We start from the raw sequence: 15,913 nt of genomic DNA, 5'->3' as shown, positions 1-15,913 counted from the left end.
CGGAAGAGGACAGATAATCATAGTGTAGGTACTATCTTTAAGTAGACCTGTTGCATCTTCTAAGTGTTATGCCAACAAAATGTAGTCCTTATTTTGCCTTCCCCGCAAAATTTTCTATGTGTTCGCTCCATTTTAAGTTATTTGTAATTGTAATCTCTAAGTACAAGGGTTGCCCAGAAAATAATGCACCGCATTTTTTTCTTCAAAAATTCTTTATTGAACATAATGAGAATTACACACAAGAGAGAATGGTGTTTTACCTATACACCCTATTTTTTTATTGTGATTTCATTCCCCTGCCCCATATGGGCAGGGGAGGGCTGTCAGTGGCACAATCCAGCGCTCTTCAGCCGAGTGACATGACAACTTAAAATAAGAACAAAATGTTACATACATAAGGAGATGAAAAAGGGGAACTTAAAACAGAGTAATGGGAGAAAATGGAGGTAAAAATAGACTGACATGGAGACTTTGATGGGGGACAGCTAAAAAAGTCACCAGAAAGCTAAAAATGGACATGCACAGGTTAAAAGTCAGCCACAGTATTAAAAACACTCCAGAACAACACACTTAAAACCCCCTTGGAGCACACACGATGAAGAATAAAACTGCCAGGTGGGACCTGCTGAGGGAAAGGTCAGAGAGGATGGAAAAGGAGGAGAGAGCAAGGGGCAGCAAGGGAAGCGGCGGGATGAAGAGAGGCGGGACGTCAGTGGGTACACGAAGAGGCAGGAGACACGTGGGGCGGGAGAGGAAGAGGGAAGACAAGGCAGGAGGCAGTGCAGAGACACTGAAAGGGGGCACAAGAGAGGGAGGGGGAGTAAGAGGGGGAAGCCGCTCAGGAGGAGGGAGGGGGAGGAGAGGGAGCCCTGAGGAGTGGACAGGAAGATGGGGTTAGAGTTGGTAGGAAGGGTAGATGCCTATACACCCTATTTTTCCACGTAATCTCCATCCCGTTCTATGGCCTTCCTCCAGCGAGAGCTATGAGCGTGTATGTCCTGTCCGTACCAATCCTTGTCCTGGTGGCGGAGCCAGTGCTTCATTGTGTGAATCACCTCCTCAGCATCCTCAAAATGTCTTCCACGAATGGCATCCTTTAGTGGCGAATGACAACACCAGCTCGCTGAAACATGTCAGGTGTGAGAGCTGTGGATGGTCTCCATGACCGCTGCAAATTGTGGAGTTCCGCCGAGTGGCCTTCTCATGATCTAACCCTCCGTGCCCAGCGACTAAATGTACTTCTGTCGACAGCAGATGCTCCACAGACTTTGCATACGCGTTTGTGAATATCCCCCACAGTTTCTTTCTCTGCAGTGAGAAATTTAATGACGGCACGTTACTTGTAACGTACATCACCTACAGACGCCATTTTGAAACTGTCCTACAGCTATGCTATCTGTCGGAAGTGACAGAAACTTTGCGCGCTCACTCAGGTGACTTCAAATAATACATACATAAGATTTCGTATTCGTAGCATTGTTTTTGGCTGAAAAAAAATGCGATGAATTAGTTTCTGGGCAACCCTCGTATTTAGTTGATTTGCAGTCTTTAGATTGGCGTGATTTATCATGTAGGCTAACCGAAATTTAAAGGATTCGTTTTAGTACCATTTGGATAATTTCACACCCCATATTATTTAGTGTCGACTGCCAATTTTCGCACCATGATTTTGCAAAAGGTTCCTAAGAGACTTGTTCAGATTTTCCTAGATCGTTTGTATATATCAGAAACAGCAGAGGGCTTATAACACTTCCCTGCGGAGCGCCAGAGGTTTTGTTTCACTCTATGACTTTCTGTCACTTACTACGTACTGTGATGTTTCTGACAGAAAATTCACGAATCCAGACGCACAACTGAGACGATACGCCGTAGGCACGCAATAGTTATTTTCGATGTTACTCATAATGTTCGGACACAGTACATGTTCCAAAATCCTACTGCAAATAATCAGTGGCGTGTGTCTGTAATTCAGCGTGCTATTCCTACATGCTTTGTTGAGTATTGGTGTGACCTGTGCAACTTCCCAATCTTTAGGTACGGATCTTTTGTCGAGCGAGGATTCTATACGATTGCTAAATAAGGAGTTTATTGTGTCAGCCTTGCCTTTATAAAATGATTTAAGCTTCTTCGCTACACCGACGATATACACTTCCAAATTGCTCATGATGGCTGTTGTTCTTTAGTCGAGTTCTTCGATTAAGGAATTTCGGAGAACCTTGTTCAGTAACTTTCCTTTAGTGGCACTGTCATTACCTTTGCTACCACGCAATGAATGTATTGATTGTGTGTTGCCGCTGACGGTCTTTACATACGACTAGAACTTCCTTGGATTTTCTGCCATTTCGAGACTGTTTCGTTGTGCAAAAACATCTTGCATTAACGTCCACACTAAGTTCAATCTTCATTAAAAATCGTTAACGTTGGAGATTTTTTGTTGTTTTAAGTTTGGCATGCTTTTTCCGTTGCTTCCGCAACTGTTCTGACTTTTTTTGTGTACCATGGGGGATCAGCACCATTTATTATTAATCTGCTTGGTGTATACAGAGTGTTCGGAAATTCCCGTTACAAACTCCTAGAACTTATAGAGATTTTTTTTTTTTTTTTTTTTCTTTTTTTTTTTTCTTTATTGTATTTCAATTCCCCTATCGGGGCGGGCTGGCAGCAGCATATGCGCTGCTCTTCAGCCGAAAGACAGAACAAAACAATAGAAGACATTTAAAAAACAGCAAAGGAGAGAAGAAGGCGAACATAGATATAAAAAGGGAGAACATCATGGAAGGCAATATACAAAAAAAAAAAACGGGGTGACTGTAAAATGGAGATAAAAAACTGTTTAAAAGTAGCACACACAAAAAGCCACACACTGCGACGATTAAAAGAAACACAAGGCACAGTATGACTGGAGCATAAAGGTGTTGACGGCTGGCATAGCACACAGCGTAGCACTGACGGCGAACCTCAAGGCAGCACACAATTAAAATCACACCTCTTGACGCACACGAGAAAAGCACGAAACACAACACGGACGTGGCACACCGATGTTGATCAATACAGAGGATCTGCCAGGTTCAAGGAGATGAGGGAGACCTGAAGAAGGGAGGGAGGGGAAGAGATGGGGGAGGGGAAAAGGGGGGCGCTCGGAAGAGGGCCAGGTAGGGAGGGATGTGGGAAGGAGAGAGGCAAGTATGGGGTGTAGGGTCTCAGGGGAGGGGGGGATGGAGGAAAATCCGCTCTGGGAGAAGGAGGAAAGAGGAGAAGGGGGCCCTGGGGAGGGGGGGGGGAACAAGGCCGGGCTATAATTGGAAGGAAGGGTATATGTCACGGCGAAGTTCGTCATCCGGGAGGGGGAGGCGTTGGAAATTGCCCTGATGAAGGAGATGGAGGGTGTGGAGGTGGAGAGAGGGAGGGATACAGCGATAGAGGCGCGGCAACGGGCGGGGGGTGGAGAGGAAGGAGGAAACCAGAGGGTGGGGGGGATCAACCCTGCGAACAATGTAAAGGATGCGGAGATGTTGGAGGAACAAGAGGAGGTGGGGGAAGGGGATCAGTTCATACAGGAGCCGTGTGGGGGAAGGAAGGCGGATACGGAAGGCAAGGCGGAGCGCATGGCGTTCAAGGATTTGGAGAGCCTTGTAAAAGCGGGTGGGGGCGGAGATCCAGGCGACGCTGGCATAACAGAGGATAGGACGGATGAGGGATTTGTAGGTGTGGAGGATGGTAGAAGGATGCAATCCCCATGTCCGGCCGGACAGGAGTTTCAGCAGGCGGAGGCGGGAATGGGCTTTCTGCTGGATGGTCAGGAGATGAGGGGTCCAGGTGAGGTGTCGGTCAAGGGTGAGGCCAAGGTATTTCAGGGTGGGGGTGAGTTGGATAGGACGACCATAAAGGGTGAGGTAGAAATCTTGGAGGCGAAAGGAGCGAGTGGTACGGCCTATGATGATTGCCTGGGTTTTGGAGGGGTTCAGACGGAGGAGCCACTGGTTACACCAAGTGGTGAACTGGTTAAGGTGGGTTTGGAGGGTACGTTGAGACCTTTGAAGGGTAGGATAGAGAGCCAGGAAGGCGGTGTCATCAGCATATTGGAGAAGGTGAACTGGTGGGGGTGGCTTGGGCATATCAGCTGTATACAAGAGATAAAGGAGAGGGGAGAGGACAGAACCCTGGGGGACGCCAGCCGTGGGATAAAAGATACGGGAGTTGGTGTTGTGGAGGGCGACATAGGAAGGACGGTGCGAGAGGAAGGAAGCGACCAGACGGACAAAATTGATAGGCAGGGCGTAGGTTTGGAGTTTAAAGAGGAGACCGGGATGCCATACACGGTCATAGGCATTTTGGAGGTCAAGGGAAACAAAAATGGCGGAGCGACGGGAGTTGAGCTGGAGGGACAGAAGGTGAACAAGGTTGAGGAGTTGGTCATCAGCAGAGAAGGAGGGTCGGAAGCCACACTGGGTAAGGGGGAGGAGGTGGTGTTGAGCAAGGTGCCGATGGATACGGTGGGAGAGGATGGATTCAAGGACCTTACTGAAGACGGAGGTGAGGCAGATGGGACGATAGGAAGAGGCGGCAGAAGGGGGTTTGTTGGGTTTGAGGAAGAGGAGGACGCGGGAGGTCTTCCACAGGTCAGGGTAGAAGCCAGTAGAGAGGATGACATTATAGAGATGGGCGAGGACAGTTAGGAAGGAATAGGGGCTTTCTCGAAGGTGACGGTAGGTGACACAGTCGTGACCAGGGGCCGTGTTGCGTTTGGACTGGAGGAGAAGTTTAATGTCTTGTGCTGTGATGGGAGTGTTGACGTCCGAGGGGGGCAACTGCCCCAAGTACTGGAGACTAGGAGCAAGTGGAGCGACTGAGGTATCAGCACGTTCCATGACGGTGGGGAAAAGAGAATAATCAAAGTGGGGATCATCGGGGATGGAGAAGACCTCGGAAAGGTGGGAAGCGAAGTGGTTGGCCTTACTGAGGTTGTCTGGAAGGGGGCGATCGTTATGGAGAAGGGGGTAGTGGGGAGCGGAAAGGGAACCAGTAAGACGATGGAAGGCAGACCAGTACTTGGAGGAGTTGATAGGGAGGGTGGCATTGAGTCGTGTGCAGGTCTGGCGCCAGTCCCGGCGTTTCGTTGCTGTAATAAGGTTCCGTACGTGTCGCTGTATTTGCCGGTGGCGTTGGAGTGTATCCCTGTCACGAGTGCGGAGGAAGGAGCGATAGAGGCGGCGGGATTCACGGAGGAGGAGGACAGCCCGCGGAGGGAGAGTGGGACGGTGTGGGTGGATGGTTTTAGTAGGAACATGGGCCTCCACGGCGTCAGTAATTACCGTCTGAAGGAAGGACGAGGCGCGGATGATGTCGTCAGGATGGCGATAGGTAAGAGGGTGGCTTTCGACCTGGGTCGAGATGGAGTCCCGGTAGGCAGCCCAGTTGGCACGGCGATAGTCATGGACGACCTTGGGAGGGGGTGCAGGTTGCGGAGCTGGAGGGGGGCGGTTTGCAGACGTTATGGTGAGAAGGACAGGGAGGTGATCGCTACCTGTGGGGTCAAGGACGGCGACAGTGATACGCCCAAGGAGGTTGGCGGAGGCAATGACAACATCGGGGGTGGTGTTACTTTCGGGTCGGGTGTGCTGGGGAATGGGAACAAGGTCACCCTGGATTGTGGAGAGGAACTGATGCCACCGCCGAAGGGCAGCAGGAGTGCGGCTATGGACGTTGAGGTCGGCGGCAATCACATAGGTGGAGAAGGTGTGATCAATGTGTGAGATGAAGTCATAAGGAAGAGGAGCAGTGGAGCGGACATAGATGGTGGCACAGGTAATGGTGAGGGAGGGGAAGAAGACGCTAAGGATAAGGTGTTCAGTGGGGTCATTGAGGAGAGGTTGTGGCCGGACGGGGATATGCTTAAGGTGGCCAATCGCGACTCCACCCTGCGCACGAGGACCAGGAGCATCAGTGCGGTGGAGGATATAGGGGGAGGAGCGGACAGAATGGTGGGGCTGGAGAAAGGTTTCATTCAGGAGGAAGGTGTCGACCTGGTGGTGGGAGAGGGTGTGCATGAGGAGGTATTTGTTGGAGCGGAAGGAGCGAATGTTCTGGAAGAGGATGCGAGACTCGTGCCGCGCAACTTATAGAGAGGAGTGAATAGATAATATAATGAATTGGAACCGATGTCCGGAAGCGTTCCGTTTCCGTGCTAAAACCATTTGAGAACACGATGGTAACGCGACCACTTTTACAGGTACTTGATTAGTCGTGACCCAGTAAATCACCTTTTGTTTTACAATTCCACTCATTAATAGCCAAAGAAATTGTTCGGTACTCGCTGTCGGGTTCTCCTCAACATGATGCAGTACGGCCTCTTCCAGGTGTGCGGCGTCTCCTTGGAGCGCCGCAGTCACGCCTGCTGACGACGAAGATACCCTTTCTCGAAGCCGTTGCGTAACTGGATTAAACAGTGTTAATCTGCCAGTAAGTTTCAACCTGTATATTGTTTTTTAGCAGCACTTGATTACAGAATATGTTGAGTGAAATTCTACAGTTGAGATAACTCTGTGACAAGTGTCATCTCAGCTCCGTGATTATACAGGGTGAATCACATAAGCCTTGCACCGTAGATATTGCGGAAATGGAAAGTGCTATTGATGTGCGGTTTTCACAAAATTGATTGGTAGTCAAGAGCTCGTACTGTTAGCCAATAGCCCGCATCTCGTGGTCGTGCGGTAGCGTTCTCGCTTCCCACGCCCGGGTTCCCGGGTTCGATTCCCGGCGGGGTCTGAGATTTTCTCTGCCTCGTGATGGCTGGGTGTTGTGTGCTGTCCTTAGGTTAGTTAGGTTTAAGTAGTTCTAAGTTCTAGGGGACTGATGACCATAGATGTTAAGTCCCATAGTGCTCAGAGCCATTTGAGCCATTTTTTTGTTAGCCAATAAACAGACTGTAATAATACTTACAAGGGAACCTCCCCATCGCACCCCCCTCAGATTTAGTTATAAGTTGGCACAGTGGATAGGCCTTGAAAAACTGAACACAGATCAATTGAGAAAACAGGAAGAAGTTGTGTGGAATTGTGAAAAAATAAGCAAAATATACAAACTGAGTAGTTCATGGCAAGATAAGCAACATTAAGGACAAGAGAAAGGCTAGAGCGCCGTGGTCTCGTGGTAACGTGAGCAGCTGCGGAACGAAAGGTCCTTGGTTCAAATCTTCCATCGAATGAAAAGTTCAATTTTTTATTTTCAGTTTATGTGGCAAACTCTTATGTTTTCATCACTTTTTTGGGAGTGATTATCACATCCACAAGAAAACCTAAATCGGGCAAGGTAGAAGAATCCTTTTACCCATTCGCCAAGTGTACAAGTTAGGTGGGTCGACAACTTATTCCTGTCATGTGACGCACATGCCGTCACCAGTGTCGTATAGAATATATCAGTTGTGTTTTCCTGTGGAGGAATCGGTTGACCTATGACCTTGCGATCAAATGTTTTCTGTTCCCATTGGAGAGGCACGTCCTTTCGTCTACTAATCGCACGGTTTTGCGATGCGGTCGCAAAACACAGACACTAAACTTATTACAGTGAACAGAGATGTCAATGAACGAACGGACAGATAATAACTATGCAAAAATAAAGAAAGTAAAATTTTCAGTCGAGGGAAGACTCGAACCAAGGACCTCTCGTTCTGCAGCTGCTCACGCTACCACGGGACCACGGCGCTCCTATTCTCATATAGTCCACTATGTTGCTTATGTAGCCCATGGACTACTCAGTTTGTATATTTCGTTTATTTTTTCACAGTTCCACACAACTTCTTCCTGTTTTCTCAATTGATCTGTGTTCAGTTTATCAAGGCCTATCCACTGTGCCAACTTATAACTAAATCTGAGGGGGGTGCGAAGGGGAGGTTCCCTTGTTAGAGAATGTGTTATTTGTGGAAACATAAACTTTTTTGACATTAACAGCCTAAAACTAGCGTAAATTAGAATATCAGTGGTGTTCGTTGCAGGAGTTTAGTGAGAGTCGTTTACGAGATATCGTATTTCTAAATGTTTTCACTCCGACCCCTGTTCGCGCCATCCAACCGGCGTAGTTGCTAGGTACGATGTTGTTATATTTGCTTACAGTGTGCTTGTGTGATCCTTGAATGCACTGCAACTCGGAAGTGAAATACTGTACGACAGTCCAGGCAGTACGTCGTGAGTAGACGATTGAATTTACTACGCAGAAAAAGCCGACGTGCTCGTGGTGTGTGGAGAGTGAAGGAAGAATGCAGTTGGTTTTCGTGCGGTGTTTGCGGCAAGATATCCCAATAGAAGTCAACCTTCTTGTCACTTATTTATCAACCTCTGCAATGACGTGAGAACGGTAATGTAACACCTAAACAACATAACATAAGGTAACAAACGGCGACAGAAGAGGGGCGAAATCAACGTTCTTGCTGCTGTTGCAGTTGATCCGCATGTTAGTTCCCACGCAATCGAACGAGGATGTTGCGTGAGTCAGGCAAGTGTTCTACGCATTCTCCATCCACATAAGTTCCACCCCTAATCACATCTCTCTCCATCAAAAGCTGCCTGGAAATGATTATGAGAATCGTGTTGACTTCTGTACATGGGCACTAAGGCAGGATACTGCAGATGTATCTTGTATCTTTTTTAGTGATCAAGCCACATTTACCAATCATGGCAAGGTAAACCGCCGAAACGTGCACTGTGTCTGCTGACAATCCCCGTTGGCTTCGTCGGGTGGAACGTCAGCGACCATGTAATGTAATCATGTGGTGTGGGATAGTGAACCATCAGCTCGCAGGCACGTGTATAATAGACGGAGCACTGAACGCACACAAGTTTGCAGTCTCCTAACAGACCACCTTCCACGGGTGCTAGAGGGAGTTCCTCTGCAGACTAGGAGAAACGTGCGGTACCAACAAGATGACTGTCCAGCCCATAGCCCACAGACTACTGCAGCATGTCTTCACGAATTGTTTCCAAAACGTTGGACTGGACCCTGAGGACCTTTATCTTGGGCGCCCCGGATCTGACGCATGTAGACTCATTTCTGTGGGGAAAGCTGAAAGACACTGTCTACAAGGACGCATCAACTACACCCGATGATATGCAGCGACGTTTTACTGCAGCCTGATAGGACATCTCCTCTGAAATGCAAGCACTTGTGCAGCAGTCGTTCCATAGTGGACTGGAAGCATGAATTGCTGCTACCAGTGGACATTAACAACAAAATCTGCGACGGTCAGCTGCCTCGTTACTGGTCAGTATCAACATAACTAGTGTATACACTTGTGTTATTCAGTAGTGTGTGCTGCCTAAGGTACTGTACAACTGTCGGTGTGGGAACTTCTCAAAATACGATATCTTGTAAATGACTCGCACTTTAATCCTGCAACAAACACCACTCACATTCTGATTTACCCTACTTTTAGTTTGTTAATGTCAATAGGCATTTCTCTATTTAAAAATTATATGTCTGCGAAAAAATACTCCATCTAAATATTATTACAGTCTGTTGTTGGCTAACAATACGAGCCGCTTGCTAACAATCCATTCTGTGAGAACCGCACACCAGTAGCACTTGCGGTGTTGTTTTGTGTGATCACTGCGTAAATAATCCTATGGTGGCTTGTTGTGCGAACCGCTATAACTACACTACTGGCCATTAAAATTGCTACACCACGAAGATTACGTGCTACAGACGCGAAATTTAACCGACAGGAAGAAGATGCTGTGATATACAAATGAATAGCTTTTCAGAGCATTCACACAAGGTTGGCGCCGGTGGCGACACCTACAACGTGCTGACATGAGGAAAGTTTCTAACCGATTTCTCATACACAAACAGCAGTTGACGGGCGTTGCCTGCTGAAACGTTGTTGTGATGCCTCGTGTAAGGGGGAGAAAGGCGTACCATCACGTTTCCGACTTTGCTAAGGGTCGGATAGTAGCCTATCGCGATTGCGGTTTATCGTATCGCGACATTGCTGCTCGCGTTGGTCGAGATACAATGACTGTTTGCAGAATATGGAATCGGTGGGTTCAGGATGGTAATACGGAACGCCGTGCTGGATCCCAACGGCCTCGTATCACTAGCAGTCGAGATGACAGGAATGTTATCCGCATGGCTGTAACGGATCGTGCAGCCACGTCTCGATCCCTGAGTCAACAGTTCGACGACGTTTTTAGCAGCATGGACTATCAGCTCGGAGATCATGGCTGCATCACAGACAGGAGCGCCTGCGATGGTGTCCTCATCGACGAACCTGGTTGCACGAATGGCAAAGTCACATTTTTTCGAATGAATCCAGGTTCTGTTTACAGCATCATGATGGTCGCATCCGTGTTTGGCGCATCGCGGTGAACGCACATTGGGAGCGTGTATTCGTCATCGCCATACTGGCGTATCACCCGGCGTGATGGTATGGGGTGCCATTGGTTACACATCTCGGTCGCTTCTTGTTCGCATTGACGGCACTTTGAACCGTGAACGTTGCATTTCAGATGTGTTACGACCCGTTCCTCTACCTTCATTCGATCCCTGCGAAACCCTGCATTTCAGCAGGTCCTGTACGGGCCTCTCTGGATACAGAAAATGTTCGACTGCTGCCCTGGCCAGCACATTCTCCATATCTCTCACCAATTGAAAACGTCTGGTCAATGGTGGCCGAGCATTTGGCTCGTCACAATACGTCAGTCACTACTCTTGATGAACTGTGGTATCGTGTTGAAGCTGCAGGGGCAGCTGTACCTGTACACGCCATCCAAGCTCTGTTTGACTCAATGCCCAAGCGTATCAAGGCCGTTATTACGGCCAGAGGTGGTTGTTCTGGGTACTGATTTCTCAGGATCTATGCACCCAAATTGCGTGAAAATGTTATCACATGTCAGTTCTAGTATAATATATTTGTCCAGTGAATACCCGTTTATCATCTGCATTTCTTCTTGGTGTAGCAAATTTAATGGCCAGTAGTGTATGTTAGACGAGCACGAACTGCGTGTTCAGCCATTAAACGGCCCCCGGCGTCTTCTTGGTTGCAGGTCTGGTGAAACGTTTGACCTCGCAGTACTGGAGGGTCTCGCCTTCATGTCGTACTACGGACTCTTACACAGAATGGGTTCGCCGCCTGTGGCGAAGCTTCTGACTCTCACGGCTCCATCGTCCGTCTACTACAACTTCGGAAGCCCCATGGAGCCGGCATACATGCCGGACATGTGGCTCGGGTACTCAGACCACATGGACTTCTGGCAGCGGCTGTACAACACGTACTTCTACCTGCGGCTGATGTACATGTGGTTCTACCAGGCCATGCCTTTACAAGAGGAAGTCATGAGGAAGTACTTTGGTCCAGATCCTCCGTCTGTCTACGAAGCAGACAGGAACGTCAGTCTGCTCATAACAGTCAACCACTTCGTCTTGGAATATCCTCGCCCGCACCCGCCCAACATCATCGAGGTTACCGGAATCCATGTGGCCACAGAACAGAAGCCTCTGCCAAAGGTATTGTTATTCATAGTCTCTCACCATGATTTGTTCTGCTGAGGCTAACGTTGCCGTGTTTAATATGTACACTATTACAGTACAATTCCTTATACACTAGTGGAAATCAGTACAAAAGCATGGATATTTGCAGGAAAATTAACATTGTCGATTGGAATAGTTGTGAGCAATGGCCATGCAATAGCATGAAACCCAGTATACCGACATATTCAGTCAAATAGCATCTCATTTGATGTCAGTAGTACAATATATGACAAGATAACAACGATTCAGATGTTAGAGGATGGAACTCGGTACAAAGACAGTGAGCTCTGTGTGGTTTTAGTGTGTGCGTACGTGCCCTTACTGCAGATAGGAAACAGACCCCGTTAGTGACAATGAATGTTGTATACATAAACCACGATTGTGACAATACCACGCAGAAAATAGTTACCGCGTGATGAAACAGCATAACTCCGTATGTGCAAGGAAATGGGACTCTCTAATCCTCAAATTGCCAAGAATATGAACTGGTCAAGTACAGTTACCGATAATGTCTTTGGACTGAGCGTGAGATGTGGACAAAACCAAAAAATATACGCAGATTAAAAAATTATCTGAGGCATAGACATAGTTACTTTAGCGCAAAAAGGGCCGCTAACCGTTATTCACATCAACTCGTTGCTGATTTACAGTTGCCAGTAACTGCCAGACGTGTAGGACACACGTTGTCACACGACAAACATCTTGCATTCAGGAAACGACTGCAGAAAACCGCATTAACACTCAAACAAAAAAAGGTTAGATTGAAATTTTCTGAAAAATATATGTCATGGACTTCAGAATCGGATAAAGTGGTCTTCAGTGATAAGACGACGTTTAATTTAGGTGGGCATGATGGATTTCAGTATTATTGGCATGATCCGAGGGCAGAGCAGCAGATGAGAATGAGAAGAAGTTTTGATGATGAAAGTATTATGATTTCGGTGGCCTCCTGCGCTAGAACTAAATCACACATTGTTTGGCTGAGCGCTAGAATGAACTCTGTGTATACTGAGATGCTGCAAACAAAATCGATAGAATATGTGAGGACCTAGGAAATGAAAGTCTAATGTTCCAACAAGATAATGCATCTGTATATGGTTGTGCTAGAACGAAAAAGTGGTTTGAAGATAAAGATATCGATGTCTTGCCCCGGCCTGGAATTGAACCCCGTGGAAAAGTTTTGTGGAATATTTGCCAGGCGTGTTTATTACAATGGAAGGCAGTTTGAGGCCGTATGTGAGCCGAAAAGAGAGGTACGAGAAGCGTGGGCAACAATTACGTGGAAAGAATTGCAAACCTTTACAAAATCGATGCCAAAGAGAATTTTTGAAGTAATTAGGAAGAACGGAGGTTGGACAAAGTACTAACAATGCAATAACACAACAGGCCGGTGAGTGCCTTTATCCCAATTTCCATCCAGGAAGTGTAAACACTTTAACTTGTTACTCGTGTCTTGAAAGAAACTTTGTAATTCCATCATGATTGTTTATGTCTTATATGTATCTACGATTCGATACATGTATGCTTCAGACATTGTACTGTTACTTTCACGTAACCTTGCCCTTACATGATTTCCACTGCTGTATGAAACAAGGGGTTACTAGGATCGTCTTTCGGGTTTTATACAAAACTAACGAAATAAAACATTTTTGGTTCAATTTGTTTTATTCTTTCCCAAAACATTCGCTTTTAAAATTTAAACATTTCTGCATGTGTTCGCAACAGTTGCGAAAATATTTTCACACTCTGATGTTGGCATGTCAAAAACGTTGTTTTGGAAAGCTTGAGCCAATGAAAATTGCTGTTCAATCAATTTTTATGTGACATATGAGGACAAAAAGAAATCGTTAAACAATAAATCGGGAATCCGTGCCTAACAAGGCTGTACCGATACTACATATGCCTCAACAAATTCGTGCAGCAGCGCCTTCCCATCTCTCGGCATACAGGATACACTCACTTGTGCGGCTGACAGTTTGTATGTGCATTGTCTTCAGGACATCAAGAAGTTCCTGGACGAGGCGGAAGACGGCGTGATCTACTTCAGCCTGGGCTCCAACGTACGCAGCAATGCGATGCCAGAGTGGAAGCGACAGGCGTTCGTCGAAGCATTCCGGGAGCTGCCCCAGAGGGTCCTCTGGAAGTGGGAAAACGACTCCCTTCCTGGTCAGCCAAACAACCTCATGGTCAGCAAGTGGCTGCCGCAGCAGGACATACTAGGCACGTAGCTTGCTATATTTGCTGAAAAGGGACCTTACCCCCCCCCCCCCCCCCCCCAGCGATTTGATTCATATTGACAGGGTGTTTGGACGTGATTAGGACTTCACCATATATAACCAAGAAGACGCAACTCTCAACTGTTTTCGAGAAAATCAAGTTTGGAAATTTTAGTCTTCATTATATATTTTGTATGACCGGTAACATCCAAGTAACCCACAACTGGGCGAGTAAGCTGTTAGTTTCATAAGTGCTGAGTCGTACGTTATTCTGACACGTCATTCCCACTTCTTCTGACAAAGTACGTGGTATGTCGCTAAACTGTGTGATGACTAAGAACCATTAACGAATGTAAACCAAGTTTGCTTTGCAATGGACACACTGAAAAACCATGCCCTTGTAAAAATTCGGCGTTCATCACACGTTCGGTATGCCGCAATAATTATTGTTTTCCATCTTTCTTCAATCAGTATCATCCTGATTCGCGCCATGTCCATAGGTTACATATTACACTTGTCAGGAATGTACATAAAATAATATAAATGAAATGACGATACTTATTTGATTGAAAGTCTCGTGTATCATATTCTTTTTTTTCCAATCTGCTTATGAAAAACAAAATTCTCCTTTTCAGGATAGATATAGTTTAAATAAAAAAAGAATCATTAAATATTGATAATTTTCACAGTCGTAATAAATCTGTTGTTAGAATTACGTGAGAATGGAAAAAAGTGTCATCAGCCAGATTCGATCCAGAGACCTCATTCTTATGAAGCTATGTGCTTAATTGGTTGGCTGCGAACTGGTTTTATATTTGTGAGTAGACAAAGTGTATAAACACTCCTAAAGTTTTCACACTCGATCTCAAAAACAGTTGAGAATTGCGTCTTCCTATTTACATATGCTGCAGTACTAGTCTAGCCTTGCTCATCCAGTGAATCTGAATCAAATCGGTGATTGGAAGTTTCTACAATCCCCTTCTGAGTCTGTCTTAGCCTAATAGTAACTTGATAGCCTTCTAGATTATGATGCGACTATTTTTCAGTAAATAAAATGTTTCTTTATTTACACTTTATCAGTTCTCACCCTATGTTCTTGTTTTTATTGACGTTGATAGCACTCTCAGTCTGCAGCACCTCAGTTGCAGTGGTCTACAGTGCTCTTATTGACAATTCGAAGACGGTAAATCCAAAATTACTGCTGTTGTTACTCTTCACACAATTTTGGTCTCCTACGGACCACGTAAATAGCTACATCTGTTTTAACTTCCGGTTTTCCCAATAATTTTTCATTCGCGTCACAGATCTGTTGTTTGTGAACTTCTGAAAACTTTGCTCCAATTTCTCTTTTTGGTTTTCCCTGGAGATTGGAATCCAAAACGTTCTTTCGAAAGCTACCACTGTTGTGAATTCCATGTTCTACGGTCTTCACCTCTTTCAGATCTCATTTCTTGGAGCCACTTACATCCTGGATATTTTTGGCGGTGGGCGTGTTGAAAATCTCTCTTGCATGTGCTGTTGTTATTCACCCGTACCAGATGGCAGTAAAACATCAGTCTACGTTTACTCATCGTTACATTTATTTCTTCAGTTTTCTTGTACAGCTCGTCATTCCTTCTGTTTCTGTGTTTATTGCTTTGTTTCATTAGTGAAACCCGAAATTATAGATGAGGGGGTGTAAGGCAAGAAGTCAGGGGCCATGTACCGTCATGTATGGTTTGCTGTTACCACTTTACTGACACAAATACCTCTGAAACAGGTAGGCCTTTGGCAATCACAATTTCAGTTACTTACAACCTAGACTGAGTAAGATATCAGATTTCAATAATAGGGCAATAAAAACAAGTAGGCCTTGATTAATAAGAGTTTCGCAAAGTTTTAAACATGGCAGCTTGGTTCAGTGACCGTTTCTAAATTAGAATTGAAACAATTGAGCCCTCGGTCACAATTATTTTTAGTCTTATTGACTAAGTTTCAACACTTCTAAGAGTACCTTTATCAGAATTGAAACAATTAAAATGGCCTATAACATAGTTACAAAATTATAGGAAAAGGCATTTTTATATAAAAAGTGTAAGTACTGTCTAACAGTAAAAGACAGAGGCAGTACTTACATGTCACATATAAAATAGTTAACAGGCCAGAAGGGCTTTAGTCACAAAATATATAAACAGTAATGC

At 45.9% G+C, this 15,913-nt stretch overlaps 1 protein-coding gene across 2 annotated transcripts in view; it reads left to right on the top strand.

The window, feature by feature from the left end:
* Window positions 1–15,913, top strand: part of LOC124595446 (UDP-glucosyltransferase 2-like) — a 50,530-nt gene that overhangs the window by 21,004 nt on the left and 13,613 nt on the right. For both annotated transcript variants that reach the window (XM_047134189.1, XM_047134190.1), the window contains 2 exons: window positions 11,034–11,493; window positions 13,515–13,737. In XM_047134189.1, the coding sequence (XP_046990145.1) occupies window positions 11,034–11,493; window positions 13,515–13,737 (683 nt within the window). The remainder of the gene's footprint in view (window positions 1–11,033; window positions 11,494–13,514; window positions 13,738–15,913) is intronic.

The sequence above is a fragment of the Schistocerca americana genome, chromosome 2 (genome assembly GCF_021461395.2).
Source record: "Schistocerca americana isolate TAMUIC-IGC-003095 chromosome 2, iqSchAmer2.1, whole genome shotgun sequence".
In the NCBI taxonomy this organism is placed as follows: domain Eukaryota; kingdom Metazoa; phylum Arthropoda; class Insecta; order Orthoptera; family Acrididae; genus Schistocerca; species Schistocerca americana.
Note: the sequence above shows the minus strand (reverse complement) of the source record. Positions and strands in the feature narration are given on the sequence as shown.